The sequence below is a fragment of the Echiichthys vipera genome, assembly GCF_963691815.1.
Source record: "Echiichthys vipera genome assembly, chromosome: 3".
NCBI classification, from domain to species: Eukaryota; Metazoa; Chordata; class Actinopteri; order Perciformes; family Trachinidae; genus Echiichthys; species Echiichthys vipera.
The window spans coordinates 8,528,717-8,554,308 of NC_139828.1; the positions used below are offsets into that span (position 1 = coordinate 8,528,717).

At 42.7% G+C, this 25,592-nt stretch overlaps 2 protein-coding genes across 2 annotated transcripts in view; both read right to left on the minus strand.

Annotated features, from left to right (window-relative positions):
- Positions 1-591: 591 nt before the first annotated feature.
- arhgap45b (Rho GTPase activating protein 45b) lies at positions 592-21,279 on the minus strand (the record flags this gene model as incomplete). The annotated part of the gene is given in 25 exon segments (XM_083911578.1): positions 592-1,552; positions 1,767-1,854; positions 2,552-2,789; positions 2,878-3,149; positions 4,228-4,365; positions 4,457-4,645; positions 4,732-4,895; positions 5,005-5,106; positions 5,937-6,023; positions 6,283-6,386; positions 7,006-7,202; positions 7,322-7,459; positions 8,546-8,713; positions 8,823-8,903; positions 9,044-9,154; positions 9,297-9,358; positions 9,817-9,948; positions 10,398-10,473; positions 10,681-10,753; positions 13,808-13,892; positions 14,081-14,224; positions 17,283-17,465; positions 18,910-19,162; positions 20,915-21,246; positions 21,249-21,279. Coding segments are annotated over 25 exon segments (3,924 nt in total). The 3' UTR covers positions 592-1,076.
- A 2,289-nt stretch (positions 21,280-23,568) lies between these two features.
- Positions 23,569-25,592, minus strand: part of tjp3 (tight junction protein 3) — a 29,959-nt gene continuing 27,935 nt past the window's right edge. The window contains exons 29-30 of the mRNA XM_083940727.1: positions 25,372-25,430; positions 23,569-25,284 (exon numbers count right to left, since the gene is read on the minus strand). Coding sequence (XP_083796853.1) covers positions 25,164-25,284; positions 25,372-25,430 — 180 coding nt within the window. The 3' untranslated portion in view covers positions 23,569-25,163. The remainder of the gene's footprint in view (positions 25,285-25,371; positions 25,431-25,592) is intronic.

The following is a 25,592-nucleotide window of genomic DNA, read 5'->3' on the forward strand; positions in this document are numbered from 1 at the left end:
TGACGTAGAGAGACATGTCGGAGTAATGAAACCTCCGACATCTTAACGACGTAACCAAATACTTAAGCTGTTCGCAGACTAGTCAGATCATGCTAGCTCAATGAATGATCAAGAAAGGCCAATTATTGCCTGACTTTTATTAAAAAATTAAAAACGATGTTGCTGCTTCCAGACTGCATTTGCTTTACCACCTGGTGGCACCAAATCAACCACGACTGAAATCTTAATTACCACTTTAAAGCAGGACTCAGTTCTATCTACATCATGCTGTAATTTAGATGCCTACCTTAGTTTTCCTTTTGAAAGCCATGCTGTAGCGGCTGTAGCCTGAGGCTGTCAGAACTGACCTGGTTATTGTGCCTCACACGTCACAGCTTTAAACCACCCACTGTAAAAACTGTTCCTGTAGTGCCCTCCCCAGCCCCAGGGAAGTGAATTCATCGGTCAGTGGTAGTAATCGCACTCATTCAGGCATTTAGTTCCTGCTCACCTTTAGTTACACAGTTCCCCATTTGTCGTCACTGACACCTGTGTAAAAAAACACAGAGATGACATCAACACAAGGTTGAAGATGGGACGAGATGAGTTTTAAAATAAAATGTTTATTATCATCATAGACCAAACATCCATAAAAAGGCAATACAGGAAACATATATAAGATACTTTGCTAAATTTATGGTTTAGATTTTTAGTGCTGAAATAAAACCAGCAGCACTTTTAGAGAGAATTTGCTTTGAAACTCTTCGTTCTGACGTGGCTTCATACCCACCGTTCCTCAAGCTTGCAAGAAAATAAAACACTTTAAAATACAAACTGCCGCGGAAATACTTTTTTAATCGTTTGAGTCAAAACCTCTGGAAGTGACAGCAGTAATAGCATCATAACAGCGGTAAGCGTGCAGAAGTTTCACTGCCAGGAAAGATCAAAACAGCTGCAAACGTTAAAATCTTGACGTACACAACACGAAAGCCCGTCAGCTGCAGGTTTAGCTGGATTTTAATGAATAAAACCAGATCAATCGTCCTGTCACTCAAACTAACAGACTTTACACACACACGATCATTTTGATAATGATATCAGACAAACTCAGGCTCACTGTCCCGGTTCCTGGTCAGGGGTAATTTCTTTCCACACAGACGCGTCAGTCGAACCCCCGACAGGTTTAATATGGGGGAGCACGGGTAGATGTTGTTGTTGTTGTTGTTGTTGTTGGACTGGTTCACATTGAGCTCGGCCAGAGAGGCGCTCAGATCCTGCTCTGCCCCCGTGTCGTCATCTGGGGGCCCGCTGTCTGGCAGCGCAGGGGGCTCTGCTCCGTCGGGGTTGTCGTGGTCCAGGTCTGCGTCTTGTTCCGGGTCGGTTTGGGTTGCGGACTGGCTGGACAGGTCCAGGTCCAGACTGTCCCTGTAGCTCAGGTGGTCGTCGTCCATGCTCACCTCGCTCTCCTGCTTCACCAGACCGCAGGAGTGCGCAGGCCTCTGACCGCTCTCGTCCAGCTCTGAGTCGGAGTCTGGGAGCTGCTCACTAGACCCCAGCGACCCTAAAGAACTTCCTAAATGGAGGTGAAGTTAAACATTAAGGCAAAATCTTCTAAATATAATTACATTTTTTAGAAGTGATACATACTTTTGAATACCAATAGGAGCTACAAGAACATGAGTGAACTTCTTTTGATGTAAGCTCATTAAAAACTAAGTTGGTTAATTCACAACAGCATTATACAACCTAGACTTATATATAAATATTTAAAAAAAACAAAAACATACCACATCCCTCCTCTATCTTGTCAGATTCTAGTTTATTTGGCTCCTCTCCATCAGCAGAGCTCCCAATTTTGTCATCTGCGATACATTCCTGAACCAGGAGGGGGAGGAAATGAAAGATTGTATCAAGAAAAACAAAGTGAAAGTGTTCTCAAAAAACAAAATAAACACATATCAGACATGCAAACCAGGAAGTAAGAACTGTATTCAAATTCATCGTCTCTGAAGGTCATAACTCTGGATGAGGAAATGGATGTGCAGACATTTTAGTGCTTCTGTTTTTTTTTGCCACTTGATTTTCCACAGGAACACCAGGTTTAGTTCACGCTCATAAATTAATAAATAAAACAGGTTCTCTGTGAATGACTCCTAAGTTCTCTATAACTTCACATGAAAAGGCAAAAACGTTGTTATTAAAATATCTTTTAACCAGCCAACTCTCTCACCCTAATAAGATTTTTAACTAGTAGTAATAAGTATGTATTTGTAACTGGATTAAGAGTCAATAGCCTACACTACGACATTATGTTACTATCTCTTCAGGTAGGTGCCTTAATAGTGATCCAGTTCAGCTCAATTTAATGACATGCTGCAATGCAAATGAGACATAACCAAATATTCAACCGTGACGTCAAATCTACAGGATCATAAAACAGGTAGTCCCAATTATTGCCTTCAAATTGATATCAAGACCCACGACACCCCCTAAAGGCTCAGCAGTGTATATCAGTGTCCAATAAACTACAGTATTGAGACTGAAGAAGTCTTCAGAAGAAGAGGAGTCCTACCTGCTGAGTGGAGGTGGAAGCAGAGCGGCAGGTTTTGTTGGACTGAGAGGTTTTGGACTGGAAGATGGATGAATAAAAGACTATGAGGGTCTCCACGATGCGGGCCTGATGGGGGTAATCGACCAGAGAGGAGAGAGAGATCGTGGCCCCGGTCGGACGGGGACGCATCAGGGATGGACCGAACACAATACCCAGGTTGCTGGGACTCATCTTGTTATCTTCCTCTAGCTCTGCAATCCTGGGAGGGAGGGAAGACAATGGAAGGATCAATAATAAAGAAGAGAGCCTGCTCTTTTATCTCCCTGCTGTCTTTTTTAATTACTGACCTCCGGAGGTGGCGAATAATGTAGCGCAGTGTAGCAACGTTAGTCTTGGGTAGCTCCTTCAGAAGCTCCTTCAGCTTGTCCACCAGGACCAGGACCTCTGGGTCGGTGTCAGGGCCCAGATCCACCAGCTCTGGGCCCTTTCCCGCTGCTGGGTTGATGCTGTTCGACTCGACCTCCTCTGACTCTGTCGTGTCTGCCTCACTCTGCAGACTCTCCTTCGCTAAACCCATGAGTCTGTTGTACAGTTGAAACAGCGTGATGGGCTCCGGCAACTGGGGGTGACAGATACAGGAAGACGTCTTAGAGGATCTGAATTAAGTAAGAAGACAGACGGACGGACGGACGGACAACCTGAAAACATAGTGCCTCCAGGACCGGCTGGAGGGGGAGCATACAGAAAAAATCTATTCTTTCAAGATTGAAGGGTTTGTATTAATTTGTTTTTAATTAATTAGATTTTTCCTGTACTTGTAGATGGACTTATTTGGTCTATTGCATTTTTTGTATTAATATATTTGTTTATATCTTTTATATGTTGAAAACAATGAAAACAAGGAAAGAGAACAAACCTTAAATGTAAGATGCCAATAAACATAGTAATGTTATGTTTTTGACAGTGCTTTATTATACTAAAGCTGTTAATAAATAGGGAATATACTCCTTTAAATCAGGTACACTTGTTACTAGACCCCTATTAGCTGCCAACATAACGGCTGCCGCGGTTCCTGAGGCCCACAAGCCACTTGAACCTGATGTAGGCACTTTATTTTGAGCGTGATTAGGCATGAAATCCATAATAATCTTTCATAATATTGTAATAGTACGTGTCCTGAGAGAAAACTGGGCCCCTGCGCCTCCTCTTTGCTCTGTTTTCAGGCTTTAGAAGATCTATCCTGTGACGGCAGACTCAATCACAGGTAATTTCAGAGAAAGAGAGTGTTCCTATCCGGCTGTTAAATCGTGACGCAACACCCTTTCAAAATATGATTTACAGGCCGTTCCGAGCCTTTCCAAGCCTTGTATTTCTACGGTTTTTAAAAAACAAGGTAATTGTCATTTACCTCTTTCTCATCGATGAAAAAGATGTCTAACTGACGAAAGAGGTGATCGTAATTGTTCACATGTTCAGCCGTTGTGCCTGTTTTGTTTTAACGGCCCGCTTGGACCCGGAAATCGTACTGTCAAAGGATTTTACGTCAGACTTAACGGCCGTATTGGCTCAGGACAGAGAGCAGAGGGAGAGCTGCAGAAAGAGGGCTCACTCTGCTTCAAGTTCTGGTGGTGTTTTTAGCTTTTTACCTCCCTCAGCTTTAAACGTTCTGTGTTTTATGTGCTGGCTTGGGTGTGTACCTGTCTGAGGTAAAGCTTGAGGACGTTGCTAATGTCATGTGGTGAACACTGGGACAGCTCCACCAGCTCCTTGCCATTCTCAAAGGCCTGGCACAGCTTCTCCACACGAGTCTTCACCCCGTTCACCCTGTAGATGCCCTGCAAGGAGCGAGCGGACAGGTTAAAATACCTCTGTGACAAAGATTTAGACATCCTGCGCTCACTCAAACACACAGCATAAACATCTTACCTTCAACTTGAGCGCCCGTCTCTCTATCTCGGAGATACACTTGGTGATGATGAAGGGGATGCCATCACTGGCACAGCTGGCTACCTGAGAGAAGTCCCTGCCAAAGAGTTGCAGACGGCCCTGCAGCTTTTTATGGCCGCACTGGATGGCCAGAGTCTCCAGACAGCGCTTGTGACACGCCAGGAAACACTGAGGACAGAGAGGAAGCGCCTCGTGAAACTGGTCTGATCATCAGCACCTCCTCCGGATGACAGGAGACAAGATGAATGACTCACCTCCTCACACTCAGCCCCCTGGAAATAAACGTAACTGTCACACTCGCGGCACTTCGAAGGAGTCCGTAGCTTCCTCAGACGGTGGGTCTGGGCTGCTTTAGACAGGCCGATGTTACGGAAAGGTCTGGTGGACACCACCACATCAGGATCCATGCCGTTCATATCTGAGGACAAAGACAGCCAGTCATTTGAAGAGTAATATTTGGGACCTTTTCCTCTCTGTCTGGCCGTGTTATTGAATCGTCACATCAAGAGTGATTCTGTAAACCTTACTTGGAGCGACAAACGAGGTCACATTCCCGTCTTTCTCGTCTGCGTCCTCATTGGACGACATTGTTCCAGTGGATGACGTCCGAGCTATTTTAGTGATGTCACCTTGAAGAAATATACGATTTAAACATCATCTCTCACTTGCACATAAGGTAAAACCTCATTTTTAGGGAAACTTTTGTGCAGCATTTGTAAAAACAGAGCTGGAGGAGAGCAGACTCAAAGAATGCAAATACACAAAACAAAGTACGTGCGTGCAACATGTGAAAAAACAACAACAACTAGAGAATAAAGTGCAAATAAGGTCTTATCCAAATATCTACAATGCCCAAAACAGGTTATTAGTGTAGATGATATATTTGTACTTTGTCATATCTGAGTCTGAGATCTTAGTGGACGATTTCAAGACTGCATACGTAACACAGCTTTCATGATTGTGTCAATTAGGACTGCTCGCTTTTAGTCGATTAGTCAACTAATCAATCATATTGTTGTTACGTCAACTACGATTGTTTTAGTCTATTGTCATTTTTTTAAATGTTTTTCCTCCCCATTCTGAATGACTTATCTAATAAACAAAGACTTATAGTATCTCTTTTGCATGATTCTTTGCAATGAAACTCGGCTTTACAGATCTGTTGATTAATCATCTCACTGATTAATCGACAAAAATCATACAAATGTTTGTCGACTAAGAGTTCCTTTAGTCGAGGACAGTCCTGAAGTCCATGATGTTTCCTTAAATGTCCCATTATTGCACATTATGTCCTGTAAATCTTGTGTAAATTTTTTTTTATATATATATATATATATATATATATATATATATATATATATATATATATATATATATATATATATATATATATCATACTAAAGTAAGCTAACTAAGTGTTACTGTACATCTGTTTCAACAACACTGTGTTTTCTCTCACTTGTGCTGGCAGTAGGAGACTCGAGGCCTCCCTCTCCTCCAACACTGTCATCGCTCACTGTTGAACCCCACGACTTGTGGCCCTGCCCTGGGGATACAAAGGGTAAGAGAGTATGTGAACAGGTTTACTTGGCTAAATAAACAGTGCCACTTTGTCAACTTAGATTGGGTAATTACATGAACTTAAATCCCTTTCCCCGTCTTCTCGTAAATGTTGTTCACTCTTTAAATATGAAATACAATCAGCAAATCAAATAGAAGAAAAAACCAGCTGGATGTCTCTCTAATAATTATCTTAATAAAACTGCAGCTCACTGACTTCTACGGCTGCAGCCAGTGTCACTTACTCTTGCGTTGAGCCTCTGTGTCTCTGTTGTCTGCAGCTGCTGTGTCCGCACCGGTGGCAGGAGCGTCTGTGTTGAAACTGTCATTCCTGGGTCTGTGGCCGTGGCTGCAGCGTGGAAATATAAAACAATACACATATTACAATTGCATTTGTACAGATGTGGGGGAAATCTTCTCATTCAACTTCAGCATGAAAGCAAATGAGAATATTTCTAAAAATGTTTAACTTTTTCTGTGAAGGTTCAGTTCATACTTGTATTTTGTTTTTTTTTAGAACATGTTTACACACTTTAATGTTAAAAAAAAAACATTATTTGTCTCGTACTGTGTCATACGCTCTGTTTTAGCGCCTGTCTCTTTAAGCCCCCCTTCTGGAAAAGCTGCTCAGCTATGATTGGTCAGCGTTTGTGTCTTCTGCATCTGCACTCTTGGTGTCTGTCATGCAGCCGGGGAATGACTGTAACAGCACTGTAGCAGCACTTTCTACCTTTATATCGTATGGTTGTGACATCACAATTGAACAGAAGTCCTGACGGCTCGTTTAAAGACACAGTTTCTGAATATGGGATGTTTATTTCTCTGTGGATTGAGTGTTTTGATACCTTCACAGTATCTTTATAGAACCTCAACCTGCTTTATAATGAAAATCTCACTTTCCATAACATGGGACCTTTAAGGTTTCAACTGAAAACCTGCACAATTGTGGCTCTGACTGAAGTTCTTACTGTGACGATGAGCTGTAGGGATTGTAGCTCTCAAATGTGTATTGAACAGTCGGCTGCTCTGGCAGCTGCAGGTCTCGCACGTGGGAGGCGTACTGCTGACCCGGGTCGTACAGCTTACTGCTCTCACACAGAGTCTGGTAGTGGACCGGCAAGGCTACCGTCTGCATGTGCATGAGCTGGTAGTACGAGATGGTCGCCTGGTGGAGGAAAGAGTTACAACAAACAGGATCAGGAAAGAGTTTCTGTTTTTCGATCATTGCTCAAAAGAATATAAAGCAACAAAAGGACATTTAGAAACAATGCGGCTGGTTCTGACCGAGCGGATGGTCTGGTCGCTCTGTTTGATGACGTCCTGCAGTTGTCTCAGCACTGTGACCTTCGTGTGCTCCAGCTCCAGCTGCTGAGTGGTGGCATCTGCTATACATGTGCGGTAGGTGGCCTCCGCCTCGTCTGACTGCACACACAAACATTTTGAATTTTACTTTCTCTGAATTTCTGTTTAAATCTGTCAGATTAGTGCACGAATAAATGAAGAGTCAAAGTGACAGAAAATCCTTTCAATTCAGCAAAACCACACATCACTGAAAAAGAGCATCTAGCGCTTAACCCTTGTGCCTCACTAGGGACATCGTTGGCTTTTTAATTTTATTTTGGACATTCAACCTCAGCTCCTTTGATAAATCTATAATAAACTGTAGCTGAAATACAGACCCTTATGGACAAAAATGTCCCCATGTTTGAGGCAACGCATCTAATGGAGCTGTTCTTGGTTAAAGAAATTTTAAGTCGGAGCAGCCGGTGGCACAGTGGTTAAAGCAATCGCCCCATGTGAAGAGGTTGAAGGTTTTCGAAGCAGCGGCCCTTACGTCTCCCCCTCTCTCTCACCCCATTTCCTGTCCGTCCTATCTAATAAAAAAAAAGCCTTGATAAAAAAATAATCTTTAAAAAAAAAAAAAAATGTTTTATTAAGTCGACGCAAACTCTTACAATTTTATGGACTTATCGATTAGTTGATATAATTGACACGTTTGCAAATTTATCGTGCAAAAGCAGCACATTAAATCTTGTGTTTCACAGATGTGCTTATAAGTGTCTTGGAAATGTCATTCAGCATGAAAAAAAGCATAAGAAATGACTTATTAAGTAAAGAAATCTTAGCAGACTAAGACGACAAGAACTAACTGGTTGACTAACAGACCAAGGAGACCCAGCATCTAAAGAACAAACCCTTGTATACACAGAATGTTTTGTTTGAGGGGAGTTTTTCTTGCCTGGGTCGAGACATTTGAACCTGCCCACTGCACCGAGCCGACGGGTGTGTAACTAGCTGTCTGATATCAGGCAAGATCTTTTTCACAGCAACAGTGTGATTGTATCACCAAACATTTAAACATTTAAAGGGTTTAAAGTCTGAAAGTGAACATGTGGTAGTGATGAGGAGTTGGTTAGATAATTTAACATGCGATTCCTTTTTCATTCCACAGTGATAAAGCTCTGAAACAACAGATATAGCAGTAAACAAAATAAAGTTATTAAGAACCTTGTTGCGAGCTTCTTCCTCCAATCGTTTCTTCTTCTCCACAGACTTGGCTGTAGATCCCGCTCCTTCCTCCTCGGCTCGGCAGGCTGCCGTTTTGGCCTTGTCGTACTCCTCGCAGCGGACCATGAAGGCCTGCTTGGCTTTCCGCAGGTTCACCTCACACTCCATCTAAACAAAGACGAATCACGTTTGGTCCTTATAGTTTCTTATTTTTACTTTGAGTTGAAAACAGTCTACTCCAAATGTGTGCTCTCGTGTACAGAATAGGATGTCGTACCAGTTTTCTCTTCGCTCGAATCCAGTGCTCCTTGATCTCCTTCCGTCTCTTCTCATGCTCCTGTTTACGCTGCATCAGAGGCTGCACAGACAAACACGCACACTGATCAGCACGATGAGTGTGTACAGAAGCAAAAACACCCTCAACAGCAGCATGAGCGACTGTCACAGGGGGATTAAACCCACAGAAGTTGCAAAGTGTTCATGTTGAGTCAAGTTTACCTGGATGAAGGTCTGGTTGTGCAGGGTGGTGTTGGCCTGCTGCAGCCCCGCACTCTGCTCCTGGTCCTGCTCCAGAGCCAGAGAGTAGATGGAGAAGAGGGGCATTTGGGGCTGAAGAGGGCAAACACACACACACAAAGACAAGGTTCAGTACCCAAACACAAACAGAGGGACAAAATGCTGCGCTGCTACAAATTTATCCTCTTAGATTTTAACATTCAGCATCACAAAATATGAAATAAACGAGCTTTACATGTGTTATGCTGTGTTTGCAGGACTGGTACAGTCTCTGGAGGCCTTTGGAGAACTCGGTCTCTGAAAATAGAAGAAAAGAGGACACTGTTAGCAAGTTTCTCTACAGTGGTTCTGACTTATCTATAGCTGTTCAGGATTTATCATTTAGCTTTTAAAACCTCAACTGAATTACAAAAACTAACCACTTACAATGACTTTCTTTTATATGAAAGTGTTTATGAATATTTAATATGTTGCTGGGTTTTTATCCCTCCTTGGCCATTTTATATACACACACATTTAATTTTTTAATTTTGAACTATTATATCTGTCTGTTTTACATCTTTATGATCCCTCTGATTTTTGTCATTTATGGTTTTATTTTCTGTTTTTCTGAAAAGTAAGAAAAGTGCTATAGAAATAAAGTTTAGAAGCAGCAATTGAGTCTTTTTTTTACTGCATAAAACAAAATAAATGAATTTCTTGAAGACAATGGCATTAATCCAATAAGAAGCTTAACCTCCAGCATTCCCACTCACCCAGTGAAGTTCTTTTCTCCACGTAGCTCATCAGGTCCTTCATGTATTTGGAAATGGTTTTGGCGTAGAGCAGAGCCGAGTCCACCCCTCCCTCGCTGTGCTGGAGGATCACATCCACCGCCTCGGCTCTGCCTGCGACACGCAACAACACAACACTGGTCACTGCGCGGGAACAAGCGCAGTTCCTCGCCGTGGCAACAAAAGCCGTTTCTGCTGATTATGATTTGCAGCCGAGGTGTGAAGATTCAGAGCTGCTCTCTGACATCCTGTGTTTTTTTATTTTGGTGAGGACTGTTTGTTGCTGCTGTGTTTGACTCACTGTGGTCAGTGCACCGCAGTGTTTACGCCAGCAGGGGGAGACCTACCAGACACCAGTGTGTGCAAACAACATGTAAAAGCTTTCATGATCTGAATAAAGGTTGGATTGCTGCTTTCTAGTGTAAATGGAGGACGGACGCAAACATTAAAAGTAGCATTTCCTCAAAATGAGAGGGAGTGAAAGAAAAGAGGTGTCATAAGCTGCAGCCATGAAAGAAATCAGCAAGAGTCGGACAGTGAGGAGGAGCAGCTGAACGCCCTACCCATGTCCTGCAGGTCGCTCCTGAAATGACCTCCGTCTGCTCCCTGGCCCGTCGCAGCGTACAAGTTTTCCATCGACTACAAAACAAAGAGATGATTCATTACTGAAGAACGCAAGTCAAGGCTCATCATCAACTTCATCAAGTGGAGAGTTGGGAGTGGAATCCCCTTAATGTATAGGAGTTTATGATCCAGGTGCACAAAACAATTATAAACGTTTATTGACTAATGTTTTTATTTTTATTGTGGAAAGATGGGAAACACTGGAGACTGTGTTAAACTCACCCTGCTCTTCTCTGTTGGCAGCAGGGAGAGCAACGTGCTGCTGTCCACCTCTCCCATCAGCAGCTCAGACACACTGAGGAGGAACAACAGAGACACCTTCAATTAGAGCTGATGACGTACATCGTTTCATACCTTTACAACGATAAATATCACGAAATCACAGGTTTTCTGATAATTCAATTAATAAATACTCTATATGACATAACTACATGGTAAAGACTATTTTTGTAAACTATTTTATTAAGAACTTTAGTGAAAAATCAGCATAATTACTAACAGAGTTGGGCTACTATACACATTTTAATATTGTTTTGACGGTATATGGACGTCCTACTTTTCCGCTATGACAATTTTAACTATTAATTAAATTAAATACTTGACAAATTAAAAGTATTTCCTCATTTTATAAAGAATTCAGGTGCAAAATAAACAAGCATACAAGGATCAGACCATAAAGGACCATCCAAGTTTAAGTAAATATTGTCGTAACGCTGGTTTTTCAACATTTTTCGGTTCAGAAAAATACATACGACAGACATTTAAGCATCATTTTGACACAATTTATCTTCCAAATTGCCTCTAACAAGCGTTCTGTAAGGAGCACTTTATCTCAATATATCACAATTAAATCCAGTTGATGTTAAATCACATTGAACCGTGTGGTAATGTGAAGCTTAATTATAAAACCAAAACTGAATTTTTCAAATGCTGACATCCCCCAAAGTTTGAGTTCTTCTTCAGTGCTTTTTATTGTTAGTTTAGAAAGCGCATTAGTATCACATCTCATCACATCATACTGAAATATCTCCCAACCCTACAGCAGCTATGATATGGATGTAATGAGAGGTCACATCATCATCTGTGTGTGAAAAATGACAGAAAATGGCAGATTTTAAATAACGAAAGACAAAAAGAGGAAGGGCCCTTGTAGGAAGTCCCTACAGGTAAAACTGTAATGGAGACAGGAAGTGATGAAAGAAGTTTAATTTGAGTTACTTTTCTCTATCTGGTATTATATTACTCGCCGACGTACAATATACGTCTATAATAATAATAATACACCTTATTTATGCCTCATCCATTCTAGAAAAACCCGTTGGACATCTTTCTTTTAGTTGACTCTTTCTGAAATACAGGCTGAACTAAAAAGTGGCGTCTCAATCTTGGTGATTTTCTGTTCATGACAGAAAATCAGTCAAACAGAGGAAGAGATGAGCAGAGAATGAGGAAACAGACACGTCAGGCTGATTTCAACCGTCTCTGCCAGCTCACTTCCTCCTGAAGCTCTGTGACAGATGTCTAAACCCTGAAGTGGCACAGGCGAGCATGTGATAGACTGTTGGTGCAATATTATATAACCCTACTCTAGCATCATATTTGTTTATCCTCTTATATTTAAAGACTAACAAACATTCAGGTAAACGTGAGTCTTGGAAAAACAGATGTGATGATTTTATAGTTGTCATGTTAAATCATTTGTTTGGTGTTAATTCCTCAAGTTTCTCAAATCCAGAGAGCGTTCTGGTGAATGAATGAGTGTCTCCTCCGTCTGTGTGAGTCTGATCGCTTTGCAGCCAGGTAGTCAACAGCGATTTCAACTTTTTGGTTTTGGGTCATAACGGTAGAAGAAAAGAACCACTTCCTGTTTTCCGCTCTGCCTCATGCAAATGTGTCACCATCGCTGCACTTCTCTCTCCAAATCCTGAACACAGACTAACGACTGACTGTAACGCACTGAAACACACAAACACACTACCTGACTGCCTGTAGCAAGGCGCCAACTAAAGATTATTTTAACTGCCAGTATGAGGATTATTTTTTCAGATTAATCGATTTGTTATTCGGTCAGTGTTCGATCAGTGTTTCCCAAAGCCTGAGGTGATGATCTTGTTTTGTCAACTTAAAGACGTTCAGTTCACTGTCACAGAGGAAAGAAGTTCAAAATCAATCATCAATTTAGACTTTTCCTTAAATAAAGTTACTCACACCCTTTAATCAATTATCAAAATAGTTGGCAATTAATTTAAAAGTTGACAACGAAGCAGTTAATCCTCACAGCTCTAATACCAGGGGCTCGTTACATAAAACACGAAGCAAAGCAGACTTAATGTCCAGAACCTGACGTGAATGAGCCCAACACATCAGTCAGGGACAGGTGCGGCATGTTCTGCCACTAAACACATTTAAAGTTGCACTCCCTAAGATTTGAGATATGTTGGTTCTAGCGGCCTCTTTGGCAGTAAGATGCAACTGCAGACAAGCCCTCCATCTTGAGACAAACACACACACACAGTTACTCAGTGTTCCAGTTGAATATTTCAATCACGACAATATTTGATGAGTGAGAGGGCGATGTTAGTTATCTCATTCATTTGGCCAATGCATTAATATTTATATATTCATATAATTTAAATATTATATAGAGACATTTGGAGAAGTTGGAAGTTCCCGATTACAAGTGAACGCAGCGTAACCCTTAGTAATGAATTCCACCTGCAGACCAACCGCTGTCAGCAGCGTCACCAACATGGCGGCTTATTTACATCTACAGTGTCTCCACAGACACTCAGATTGTAATACTCAGCAAAAAGGCAACAAGTGCTTTCATTAGAGGGTCATATGATCAATCACTATTGTTTCAACTCACGCTATGATGGATAAGAACTTAAAAGACAATTAACTAGATGAAAATCTTAGCACAACTTTAAGAGTAGGAGGCACAGGTCTATGGATTTAGATTCTCCATTTTTAGCTCTTTAAGGACATTTGATGTCACATACCATATAAGTTAACATGTATATCTTATGATTTATCATTGTAGATTTCCTATTTTATTTATTCAAGTTGATCTTCCACAAATTGTGGTTATTAAAGTCAAATAATATGGCAGCATCAAAACGCCCGTTTGACCTGTTGCCCTCTGGGAGACGCCACAGTCCCCTGGACCGTACGCACAGCAAACAAACATGGTTACACACGCACACATTCTCCCATCACTGTTGAATTTGCTTTATGGAGCCGAATCAACAAAAAATAAGTCACACTTACCAGATTAAACCTGGCTTATTAGATACACTGGTCCCTAAAAGAGTTAGTTGTAAGGTATAAAAAGGTGTAAGGTACTCACTTGCTGCTGAAGGCAACAGCAATGGTTTCAATCGCCTTCTCAAAGTCCTTTTTATCCGCCTCGTTACAGGCCTCATAGTGGAAACCTGGAAAAACACAAACAGGTTTCAGTTGTGTTCACTGCGGACCAGATTAACGGACACACACCTGCACATCAGTCACATCAAAATAAACATACAGCATTACCACAGGACGCGGTGGAAGTAACTTCTATACTCATATTAAAATTGCTGTTCAGTTCACGTCTGAAGGGTTCTCCGCACATCTCACTGACCTTTGACCTTGGATATGAGCTTGCCTGCGGCGGTGAGGATCTCCACCGTGTTGAGCAGAGGGTAGGTGTTGATGACCTGACGCAGCACCCGAAGGACCTCACCCAGACACTCGTGAGCCACGGGCCGCTGACCCTCCTTATTACCTGGACGAGAGGGGAGCAGGGAGTCTTCAGTCAGAGAGCAAATGCATCACAACGTTAAATGTTCACTGCAGAGAATTTAAAAAGGATACTTTAGGTTATTTTATGTAACAATATATTTGATGTTTTACTCAAAACAGTGTACTATTACAATCTGTACATCAACTATTCCAGACTACACTGAGAAACAGGAAGTATACACAAACAGTTTAAGGTCAAAAGACTAAAGTAGAAATTGAATGCATACAAGATACAAATGATAAAAAAGAATAGTGATAAATAAAATGAACCTCTCAGATATTAACACTTGTATATTACAAAAATAGTACAACAAATTGTTGATTAGACAAAAATAAAGGTGACTTCACCATCTAAACCCTCATCAGCCTCACTAAGAGGTTTGTATTAACCAGTACTCAAACCTCCTCTTCATCCACAAGCTCCTCACCTTATCACAAACGAACCCAATTGTCCCCAAACCTTCTCAAAAAGTTCTTGCTTTATAAATTAACATTTGCCTGATCCAGTATGTGACACTCCAAAACAACGCACTGGACACACATCTATCCTTATTTGTTCACTCTTGGTGCATTTGTGATTTTTGGGGTAAAAACTGGGCTCATCACAAGATCTTTTGAGATCATCTTTCCATTGTCTTTTTAATTTCTTCCCAAGAAGCTTTGACCTTACTGCATTTCCACACACAGTGGAATAGCGTCGCATCCCCCTTTCCTTCATACATGTTATACAAAGATCATGAATATCACTATTATATTTTTTAGATTAGCTTGTGTGATATAAGTTCTCATGGTTCATTTATACTTTAACAGTCTCAATCGAGTGTTGACTGATTGAGAGCCTTTGTGCGTTGATCCCCAATCCTCTGGGGAGATCTTTACTCCATAAGTTTTCTTTACAGTCTGAATGTTCTGATGAGTTGGACATCAATACGAAAGGAATACGTTTTAGTTTTCTCCTTCTTGCCCGGCAAACAGCAGAGATAACTTTTAGGTTTGTGTGGATTAAACAAAATTTGCTGTGTTTGTACTGTGAGCTTTAGAGAGAGAGATCAATCTCATCTGAATCATTGCAGGAAAGCACTTCTTTTACCAAAATGCCAAACTACCTTTCAGTCTCTGCAAGTCAGAGCCTCAACTGTTTCTGCAGAGCGGACGGAGCCGGACCGCCTGAGCACAGACAGTGAGGTCAGTGATAACGGGCAAACTAGTCCAGACTGTCAGACAGGTCGGGTCAAGGTACAGTGTCAGCTCGTCTGCTTTGAGGTCCCTGGTGACACATTTTGTAGCCTGCATCCTCATTTCCTCTAACACACACGTACGCACACAGTCAGACTGGTTTCGTTCACTCTTTTTCTGTCTAATGTTGCAACCTCATACTCCTCTGCAAATGTTTTTTTTCTTATCCAGAAAGCTCGCTCGGGGAGGAGGCCAGAGGGCAGCCGATCCTCCATCCTCCCACAGTCTGTCTGCAAAAATGTGTGTCAGAGTGTCGGAGCAGCAGCAGCAGCAGCAGCAGACAATAAGGACAGAGTGACCTGAACATGGTGCCAGAGAGGATGTGGTCTTCTCTATTGTTATGCAAGATTAGAAACTAAACTCCGCATCTGCTTTTGTGGCGCACGAAAACAAATCACCTCGCTCTCCACTTGGTTGGTCTAAGGTTAAGGAAGTAAAGCGGGAGCTAGCAGCCATGAGGAGCTCACAGTTGGGCAGGAGGCGAGGCTAAGACACTTGATTGTGCTGCTGATTAAGAAGAGGAGGCATCGTGTCGTGGCAACGCAGCCAGCCTATCAGAGGAGGAAGTGTGGACGAGGCCCTTCTGTCAGAGGCTATCCATCATGGCTTCCTGTTTAGAAATCTCTGGGTGGAGAACAAGACAGAACAGAGCCAGATAGTGGACGACAGAAGGACACACAAACAAAGCTTTCTGTCTCATCTGAACCCCAGAACGGGTGAAACCTTAATGACTTCAACTCAACGTAAAGAAAAACACCTGTTCTTCTTAGCCGGTGGAGTCAAGGGGTGGTATTCCACTCAATGAGGGAAAGGTAGAGGTGTTTTGCCATTTTAAGCCTCGCTGCACAGAGTGTGTGTGTGTGTGTTAGGCAGCAATAAACAAGAAGCTGGCTTCCTGCTGGAGACAAGAGTGCGGTTGACGCTGTGGGCGCAGCGGAAACGCAGCCCGTCACTTGGAGACAGGACGCACACAGCCACTTGTCAGCTTGCTTATACAAGATGGCTCCACCCTTGTTGCCCCCCCCATGAACTACGCACACGTGTCTGCAGAGAGGACTGAAGTTAGATTGTGGACACCTCTCCTCTTTGTGCGAGCCCCGTGTCAAAAATGGCCTGGAGCACGTAACGCAAAGGGGAAGAGGAGCGTCCAAACAGTATTGTTCTGTCTGGAAACAGGTTATAGATTCATACATGAGACACTGACTACACGTAGACACTTTCTGTCGCCACAGCAGCGATAACAAGCATTCATCCATGTCTTTAGTTCTGTGATCGCAGCACAGAGAGGGATCTGTAGCCATAACACATGTCCTCAGGCCTGTTTACACACAGACAGGTAGGGCTGGGATGGTAAGTTTTTATTGATAATCACCGGTATCGACTGCGCTTCTTTATTCCCTGACTTATTTACAGGTTTTCAGCTTCAACGCAACTGTTTTATTATGCTGGGCACAGTGTGGATGAACTGAGAGAACATATTTGTATAGCTTTCTTTTTTAGTTTCAGGTTTTTCAAAGAGAATATCTGCTAAGCCTGTCTGCATGGAGCTAATGTTATAACACCACACTTTGGACCGTTTCTTCCTCTCCTCCATGACGAGCTTTAAATTTGTGCAACTGTCACAAAAAACACGCCAGCATTGATAAAAGGAATTGATAAACTTGAGTCATATGATTCTGGTTACTACGATCCCAACAGACAGGAGCCCGACTCCTTTGGACGGTAAATATTTGGGACTTTCTAAAAGTCACACATGAAGTTTGTACACAATGTTTTAAAAAAACGTAATCTGTCAACGCGCTCACCTTCAGCCAGCACGACATCCTTCAGCTTCTCCACGGCCTCTGCGAAGCGCGCTACGTCCCTCAGCAGGGCAGGGATGTCCTCGACCTCAATGGCCGTGCTCTCTGGACCGTCAGACGGAGTAGTGGGGGTCGAGGCCCCTTTCCCCTGGCCTTTAGTGAACACCCACGACTGGAGAGGGAAACCTGAGGAGACACAAGACAAATGCCTTGTTTTTAGTCATTTACTCGGGGAAATATGCTCATGGAGAGTTGGATGAGAAGATCAATACCACTGATATCTGTCTGTTACATACTGCACAGGGACACATCCTTATCTCAGCCTAACACAGAGTTATCAAATCTCAGTAACACTTCATATCTTGTTTGTTTAACTCGTACCAAACCAAAGTGTTAAAGCGTATTTCTCCACAAGAACTACTAAACTGCCGCCACTCGCACCTATCACCGGCGGAGACTGTGGGGGAGGTTTTCGTATTTGAGATAGAGGACTAACGGTCTTGTCTGTCTGTGCAGTTTGCTGTCAGATCGTTAGCAGCCCGCCTGTCAGGTACCCTCTGAGGTTTTCGATCTAGCCTACTTTGATGTACACGGAGGTCCATTAAATTACATCGTAATCTGGACGAACTGACGTGACTCAAATCAGTAAAATAAAAAAAAGCCTGCGGTCTTCGGGCCTTGGACTGGCTACACAATGATGGTAAAGTCAATTAAAGTCATTAAATTAAAATGTAATGGACAATACAACCAACAAGGAACTGCAAATGGTTTTTGTCAATGCAAGAGCACTCCAACAAAATACCTTTCTCAGCAGGTAATGCTGTAATGCAACAACTTAGTTTATAATGGCAGTAGTCTTAGACTTAACGTTACCCAGCACTCCTTTGGACAGAGCCTGGTTAGCTGGTTGTTCGCCTCCGGTCTTTATGCTACAGTGCACTCAGTTAACCTCCTGCTGGCTTCAAAACTAACGGACAGACACAAGAGTGCCACCAATCTTCTCATGTAACTCGTCCAAAATGTGAAAAAGCTAATTTCCCTGTTCCTTTAAATGTGAGGCTTTGCTGCTGTTCTCCGTTTATCATCATTGTAAATTGAATAGCTTTGAATTTTAGACAAATCTTTAAAAAAAAATGTCACCTTGGACATTGTGATTGCTTGTTAAATTTCAGGGAGGTAGAACGTGTATACTGTGCACTCCACATGTGTCGTCCAGTGTTTGCTTTAGGTTTCAGCTCAGGTGCTGATGTGGTGCAGGGACGACAGGAATCAGAGCATATTTGAGCACATTTCTTTAACTCATAATGAGGCTTTCCCAAACTGATTTGATTCCGATTCAAAAGGTCATATTTGATTTGATTTGGGATATTTCAGTAATAAAATGATTTTGCTCTGAGAACTAATGCTGTAAACTGTAGAAAGGAACCTGCTGCATTATTAAAAGATGGATGTTTACATTAAGAAATAGGAGTCTTCTTGAGGTGAGACCTTTGAAAATGGTCACGCCACTTGTCCCTTCGCCAAAATGAAACCAAACCTTTGGCTGTTATTTAGCTCAGACATGGTTTCGTTGCTTCTGGATTTTATGAATAGATACCTGATGAATAATTACGGATGTTCTGAACCAAACCTGCAGCGCTGGCGTGTCTGCTGAGTGCAGTCGGCCTCCTCAGGGTGGCCACGGGAGACGGGCAGCCCACCCCTTGCATCGCCGCCAGCTTGCTGTGGGTGCTGGGGGTTCCTGGGCAGGACAGAGAGGGGTCCAGGAGCCCGGCAGAGGTCGGGGTGAGGGTTGAAGAGGAGGAAGAGGATGAGGGTGAGGGTGAAGAGGACAGGGTGACGTCGCCTGCATCTTTCCGAGGCTGCTCCTGGAGGATGGACAGCTGAGAGAGAGAGAGAGAGAAAAGGTCACATGATATTTTTACTGAGCAGCATGAGGGCGCAGACGTGACTCCGCTTTGCTCTTGTGGACTAAAAACACTGCGCTGCTGTTGTTGGTAAACACACATCTGAAGACTTTCACAAGATCCTGAGTCGCCTTGTGCAACACTTCCTGACTCCAAGCCGTTGTCGGGCGTGGCGAACAGAGCAGGGGGTAAAAGTGTTATTGACTGTTTGGAATAAGAACAGAGACGCGACCTTCTCCTCCGACGACAAAACAGGGATAAAAAGTCACAGATGGGGAGGAGGATAACCGGTTCTAGGGCTTCTATCACGATACAGGTCACTTCGTATCTGGATAACGATGTATATCATGATATAGCAGGTTTTCGGGTAATTCAATAAATGAAGGGTCGATATGAAATAATCACATGGTAAAGCCTATTTTCGCGTTCTCCTGTGTGGATATTGAGTGATGTTCATCTTGCACTGAGGTCTTTCACAAAATGCTCAGGGTCAGAACGTAAAGCGTCGTTTAAATGACACAGTCGGGCTGCTGGGTTTCCAACATGGCGATAGAAACTCTAAAATACACACACAACAGACATTTTTATATTGTTTTGACGATACATATCTGGACGCCCTACTTTCCCCGTTAACGATTTTGATTATTTATATATTCATACAGGTAATTTCAGATCTTTTTAACGATATAACACCAAGATACAGCATGCTCTCTGTTTATTCAACAACTCCTGAGAATGTCCTCATTTTATTGAGAACTTTAGTTGAAACTAAATCAGATTTTCTGGAAAACTTGAGTTAGCGTGTGCTTGTTGATGTAATTATCACTATATGCAATTTCATCACAGTCCATTAAAAGACAATACATGAGTCCTAGTTAATAGTGTCAGGGCCTGACAAGTGCATCTCTACACACTTCTACAAAGAGTGCGAACATATTATAAAGAAACATTAAAGCCTGCCTCATAAACCTACCTGCTTCAGCCACACGGTGTGTTTGTTGGGCAGTATGTCCAGCGTGTCCTTGTCTTTCGCCTCAGCTTTCTTAACTCTCTGACTGGTAGAGTAAGGGTTGTAGCTGCCTTTGCCAACTCGCTTCAGCATGCTCCTTCCCCCTCCACTACAGCTCTGTCCCCACTCTAACTACAAATCCACTTTTTAAAAAACTGAATTCACGAGAGCATCCACACACACACACACGCACACACACACACACTGCCACTGCTTTAGTGGTTAAAGAACGCAACCCACAAAAGATACACTTCCCATGAGCCGGATGAGTCAAGTGAGCAGACAAGGAGCACACACACATCTGAACATCATAATGAGTGTGTTCAGACCATACACACACACACCACAAAACTCGACTAAACTTTTTAGTTAGAAGTTCCTCCACACACACACAAAATCACCCCTTGTCTGGATCCATCTCTACAGCCTGTCCCCTGAGGCTGAAGGTCATCTGACACACACACACACACACACACACACACACACACACACACACACACACACACACACACACACACACACACACACACACACACACACACACACACACACACACACACACACACACACACACACACACACACACACACACACACACACACACACACACACACACACACACACACACACACACACACACACACACACACACACACACACACACACACACACACACACACACACACACACACACACACACACGAAGTGATGCTACTCACTGCCTGGGCGCTGCTCTGCGGCCCGGGGCTTCCTGCTCGGCTCTTCTTCGAGATCGATGGCGTCTTGATCAGTTCCCGTTTCTTCCTGGTGAACATCTTGAGCGTGCCTTTCCCGTCCATCCCGACTTCTTTGAGTTTTACGCACAGACCCCCCACCCACCCCCCGACTCGCCACTTGGGTACTCTGCCTCTGGCGCTCAGCGGGAGCTCGGTGCCATTAGGGCCGAGCTTCAGCCACGGGAACTGTCTGTCTGTCTTCCTCCTGCTGTTGCTGCTGCTGCTGCTGCTGTCGCACATCGAGCCGCGCAGGCTCACTGACGGAGAGACAGACAGCTCACCGCAAACGGTGTGTGCGCTCCCGGCATCCGCTCTGCGCGCGTACTGTTTCCTCAGCAGGAGGCGGAGGGACACGCGGGGTGAAACAAGACTTTTTAATGTAACTTTTTGGGAAGATTGATACCGTTTTAAATGTCACTCTAGAAACTGTCTTACACAACTGAAACTTTCTCATAAATTACCTTGAAAAAGGAGAATTATTAAGTGCGCGCTGACGCAAACCACACACACACCAACATGCTGTTGCTTTGTTCAGATTCACAGTAATCAGCTCATCCTGACACACGTGTGTTTCCAACATGTGACCTTTTCATGGTAACCCTCCGCCACCGCGTGCACCTGCTCCAGACCTAAATCAAAATAAATGAATCAGCAAATATATATAAAACCTCTCCACCCAGCTTTACACAGCGGGTAATTGTTCTGCATTAAATTAGACAAAGTAACTTTTTATTTAAGCACATTTTATCGACTCAATTGCCAGGCAACAACCTGGGTCCCTGTTGACTTCCTGTTAGTTTAAGTTTTTTTTTTATTATTGAAAATAAATCCATTTACAATATCATCAGTGGCGTGCAAAGACTTTTTGAAGGGCAGGGGTGAAAAGGGAAAAAAGGACACATTAGGTACATCCTCGCCTCTGAAGAGAGCACTTAAGCACGCGTTTTGTCTCCTAAAGGACACTTGAGCACACGTTATGGCTCCTACAGAGCACTTTAGCATGCGTTTTGGGTCCTAGAGGACACTTTAGCACGACGTGTTTCAGCTCCTAGAGAGCACTTTAGCATGCGTTTTGGGTCCTAGAGAGCACTTTAGCACGACGTGTTTCAGCTCCTAGAGGGCACTTTAGCATGTGTTTCGGCTCCTAGAGAGCACTTTAGCACACATTTTGGCTCCAAGATGGTACTTTCGCATGAGTTTTGGCTACTAGAGGGCACTTTAGCACACATTTTGGCTCCAAGATGGTACTTTTGCATGAGTTTTGGCTACTAGAGAGCACTTTAGCACACGTTTTGGCTCCAAGAGAGCACTTTAGCACATGTTTTGGCTCCTAGAGGGCACTTTAGCACATGTTTGGGCTCCTAAAGGACACTTTAGCACATATTTTGGCTCCTAGAGGGCACTTTAGCACACCTTTTGGCTCTTAGAGGGCACTTAGCACACATTTTGGCTCCTAGAGGGCACTTTAGCACACCCTTTGGCTCCTAGAGGGCACTTAGCACACATTTTGGCTCCTAGAGGGCACTTTAGCACACCCTTTGGCTCCTAGAGGGCACCTAGCACACGTTTTGGTTCCTAGAGGGCACTTTAGCACACGTTTTGGCTCCTAGAGGGCACTTTAACACGCGTTTTGGTTCCTAGAGGGCACTTTAGCACACGTTTTGGCTCCTAGAGGGCACTTTAACACGCGTTTTAGTTCCTAGAGGGCACTTTAGCACACATTTTGGCTCCTTGAGTGCACTTTAGCACACGTTATGGCTCTTAAAGGGCACTTTAGCACACGTTTTGGCTCCTAGAGAGCACTTTAGCACATGTTTTGGCTCCTAGAGGGCACTTTAGCATGCATTTTGACTCCTAGAGAGCACTTTAGCACACATTTTGGCTCCTTGAGTGCACTTTAGCACACGTTATGGCTCTTATAGGGCACTTTAGCACATGTTTTGGCTCTTAAAGTGCACTTTAGCACACGTTATGGCTCTTAGAGGGCACTTTAGCATGCATTTTGGCTCCTAGAGAGCACTTTAGCACATGTTTTGGCTCTTAAAGGGCACTTTAGCACACGTTATGGCTCTTAGATATGTTATTATTATGGATGTGATGTGATCGCTGTCATTCTGCATGGCCTGGCTCAGGTTTGAACATGAACAAATACACGCAGAGGATGAAAGCCACATCACTGAAGCCACATCAGAATTAAATGATGTGTAATGGGCTCAGTGCAGACTTACGTACTCACCAATACTGATACCAACATTTTAGACAGTGTGATACTACGGAACAAAACATTTCATTGTGAATCAGTTTATTTTCATTATGAATTAGAAAATGGTTGGAATGAATATTTGTAAGTTCATTAGTTGAGCGTCACTGGTCTAAACTATTCATTACACCTCTTCTTCTACTGTGGGGTGTGAGGATCATCCACTGGGGCTGGACGATATGGTTAATTTAATATCTCAATAACGATATATATCATGATATATCATGTTCTCTGTTATTTATAAATAGTTATAGGAAATAACCACATGGTGAAGCACATCTTTGTATACTCCTGTGCATTTAATACGTAACAAATGAAAAATACAGAATATTTTCTCATTTTATTGTGAACTTTAGAGCAAAATATAAACTAAAAACATTTCACAAAGTTTGAGTTAGTATGTGCTCGTTATAAATTTAGGTGACGTAATTGTGTGTCTTGATATTTGTGTACAAGTTATTTGATAACTATTTTCTTTTTTCCTTGTGTTTTTTCATCTATTGTAAACTTACTTTAATGTCATTATTTGTTGTATATAATAAATAAAGATCACATCTTGTCTCTGATGTATAGTTTAATACGCATTTTAAGGACGCAAAAAGGCCGTAGAGATGTGAATCTTATGAGCAACTGAATACGTCACTGAAATAAAAGTTATCACTGTCTTATTTATGGGGTTTAATTAGATTTTATAACTACATTTAAATCTGTACAATGTTCAAAACGACCAAGTTAAAGAAAGGTTTTCAAACTTGGATGTGAAATTCAGACGTCAACACGAACTTTCAGAAGTAGACGTCAAAGGGGATTTAAACCATAAAATATATGAAGATGTTTTTATGGTTAAAAACATTAAATGCTTTGATTTCCCTGGTATTTAAAGTTCAACATTCATTCTGCAGTAGCGGCTACATTTTTGTCTTTTCATCTCAAGTCCACTGATCCATTTTAATTTGATTTGAAATGTTGGCGTTTATACATTCATCTCCTGTGCACACTGAAATCTGAACGCATGAAATGAAATAAAACATGTTCAACACGACTGTAGTGAAGTGTGACTGTAGAGGGGCGCGGATCATCGAAGCAGGAGGGGGCCCCGAGGCCGTAGTGTGTCGTGGGACCTCCTGTCCCAAGTGATTTGGCCCCATGTGAGCACAGCATGACCTGACGCTTTAATTAGAGGTTTGAAATCTAGGTTTTCGACAAACGGCTCCTCTAAGAGATCAGGTATGAACGCAGAAGCCACCTTACATTTGAGTTTATATTGTGCGTTAGTGGAAAATACAAACAAAAGTGCAATTCAAGAAATAAACCACAAATCACGATACAAGTGATACAAGTGATTTTCACATCAACAGCTGATATCAGTGATAAAGTGGTTTTTCTACTCTTGGGAATCCTGGCAAAAACGTAAAAGCATAAGACATTTATTAGCGTCTTGAACATTTTGTACGGTTGAACAAACCCACGTTTGAAATCAGGGGAAACAGTTTAATGTAGAAAAAAAAAAAAAGTTAAAGAAGCATCCAAACATTTCATAAATGTTCTGGCATATTTCTGAGGAAAGACTCGTTCGGCACGAGTTCTAATAAAACAAAAATTTGTTGATATGTTACAGAAAGTAGCAGCAACAACAACAGGCAAACCGATTTGTTTGACGTGAGGTTACTTAAATAAAAAAAAGAAATCAGGCACTTTGGTCTCAACATTCATGTGAGCACCTTTTGTCAGGTGTTGTAACTTTTATGTATCCGTTAAAGGCTGCAGAAAAAAACCCTGAACGTGTCGTTGAGCATTTCCAGACAAAACTTTGGTTCTGCAGAGAAAACGTACAAAACCATTCAAAAGAGTTTCTTGTGGGAGTGAAATAGTTTCCGCGTCCTTGTCAGATCCGTAGACTCCAGCTTTAAAAAAAATCCTCGATTGCAAACTCTACAGTTCTGTCGCAGGACCCCATTCGATGTCATCCACCTCGTCCTCGTCGTCCTCGGAGCTGTCGCTGCCTCGGATCTGCGTGCGTCTGAACTGGACCGCTTGGTGATGATGTGCTAGCCTAAGAGCGGGAAACAGGGTCAGAATTAGCACATTGGCCTCTCCGACTGGTTACTGTGAAAGCAAAAGGCAGCACATGAAGACTTACACGATGAACTGGGGGCCCTTCTTATCCTCGGCCTTTGCTTGTGGCTCTGCAGAGCGAGCCTAGAAGAAAAGACAAGATGGCGTTTAAACAATAACTTCTCATCATTTAGGTTCATTGATGACTCTAAATCACCCGTAGGTGTGAATGGTTGTCTGTCTGTGTTTGTCTCTATGTGCCCTGTGATAGACTGCCGTCCTGTCTCGGGTGCACCCCGCCTCACG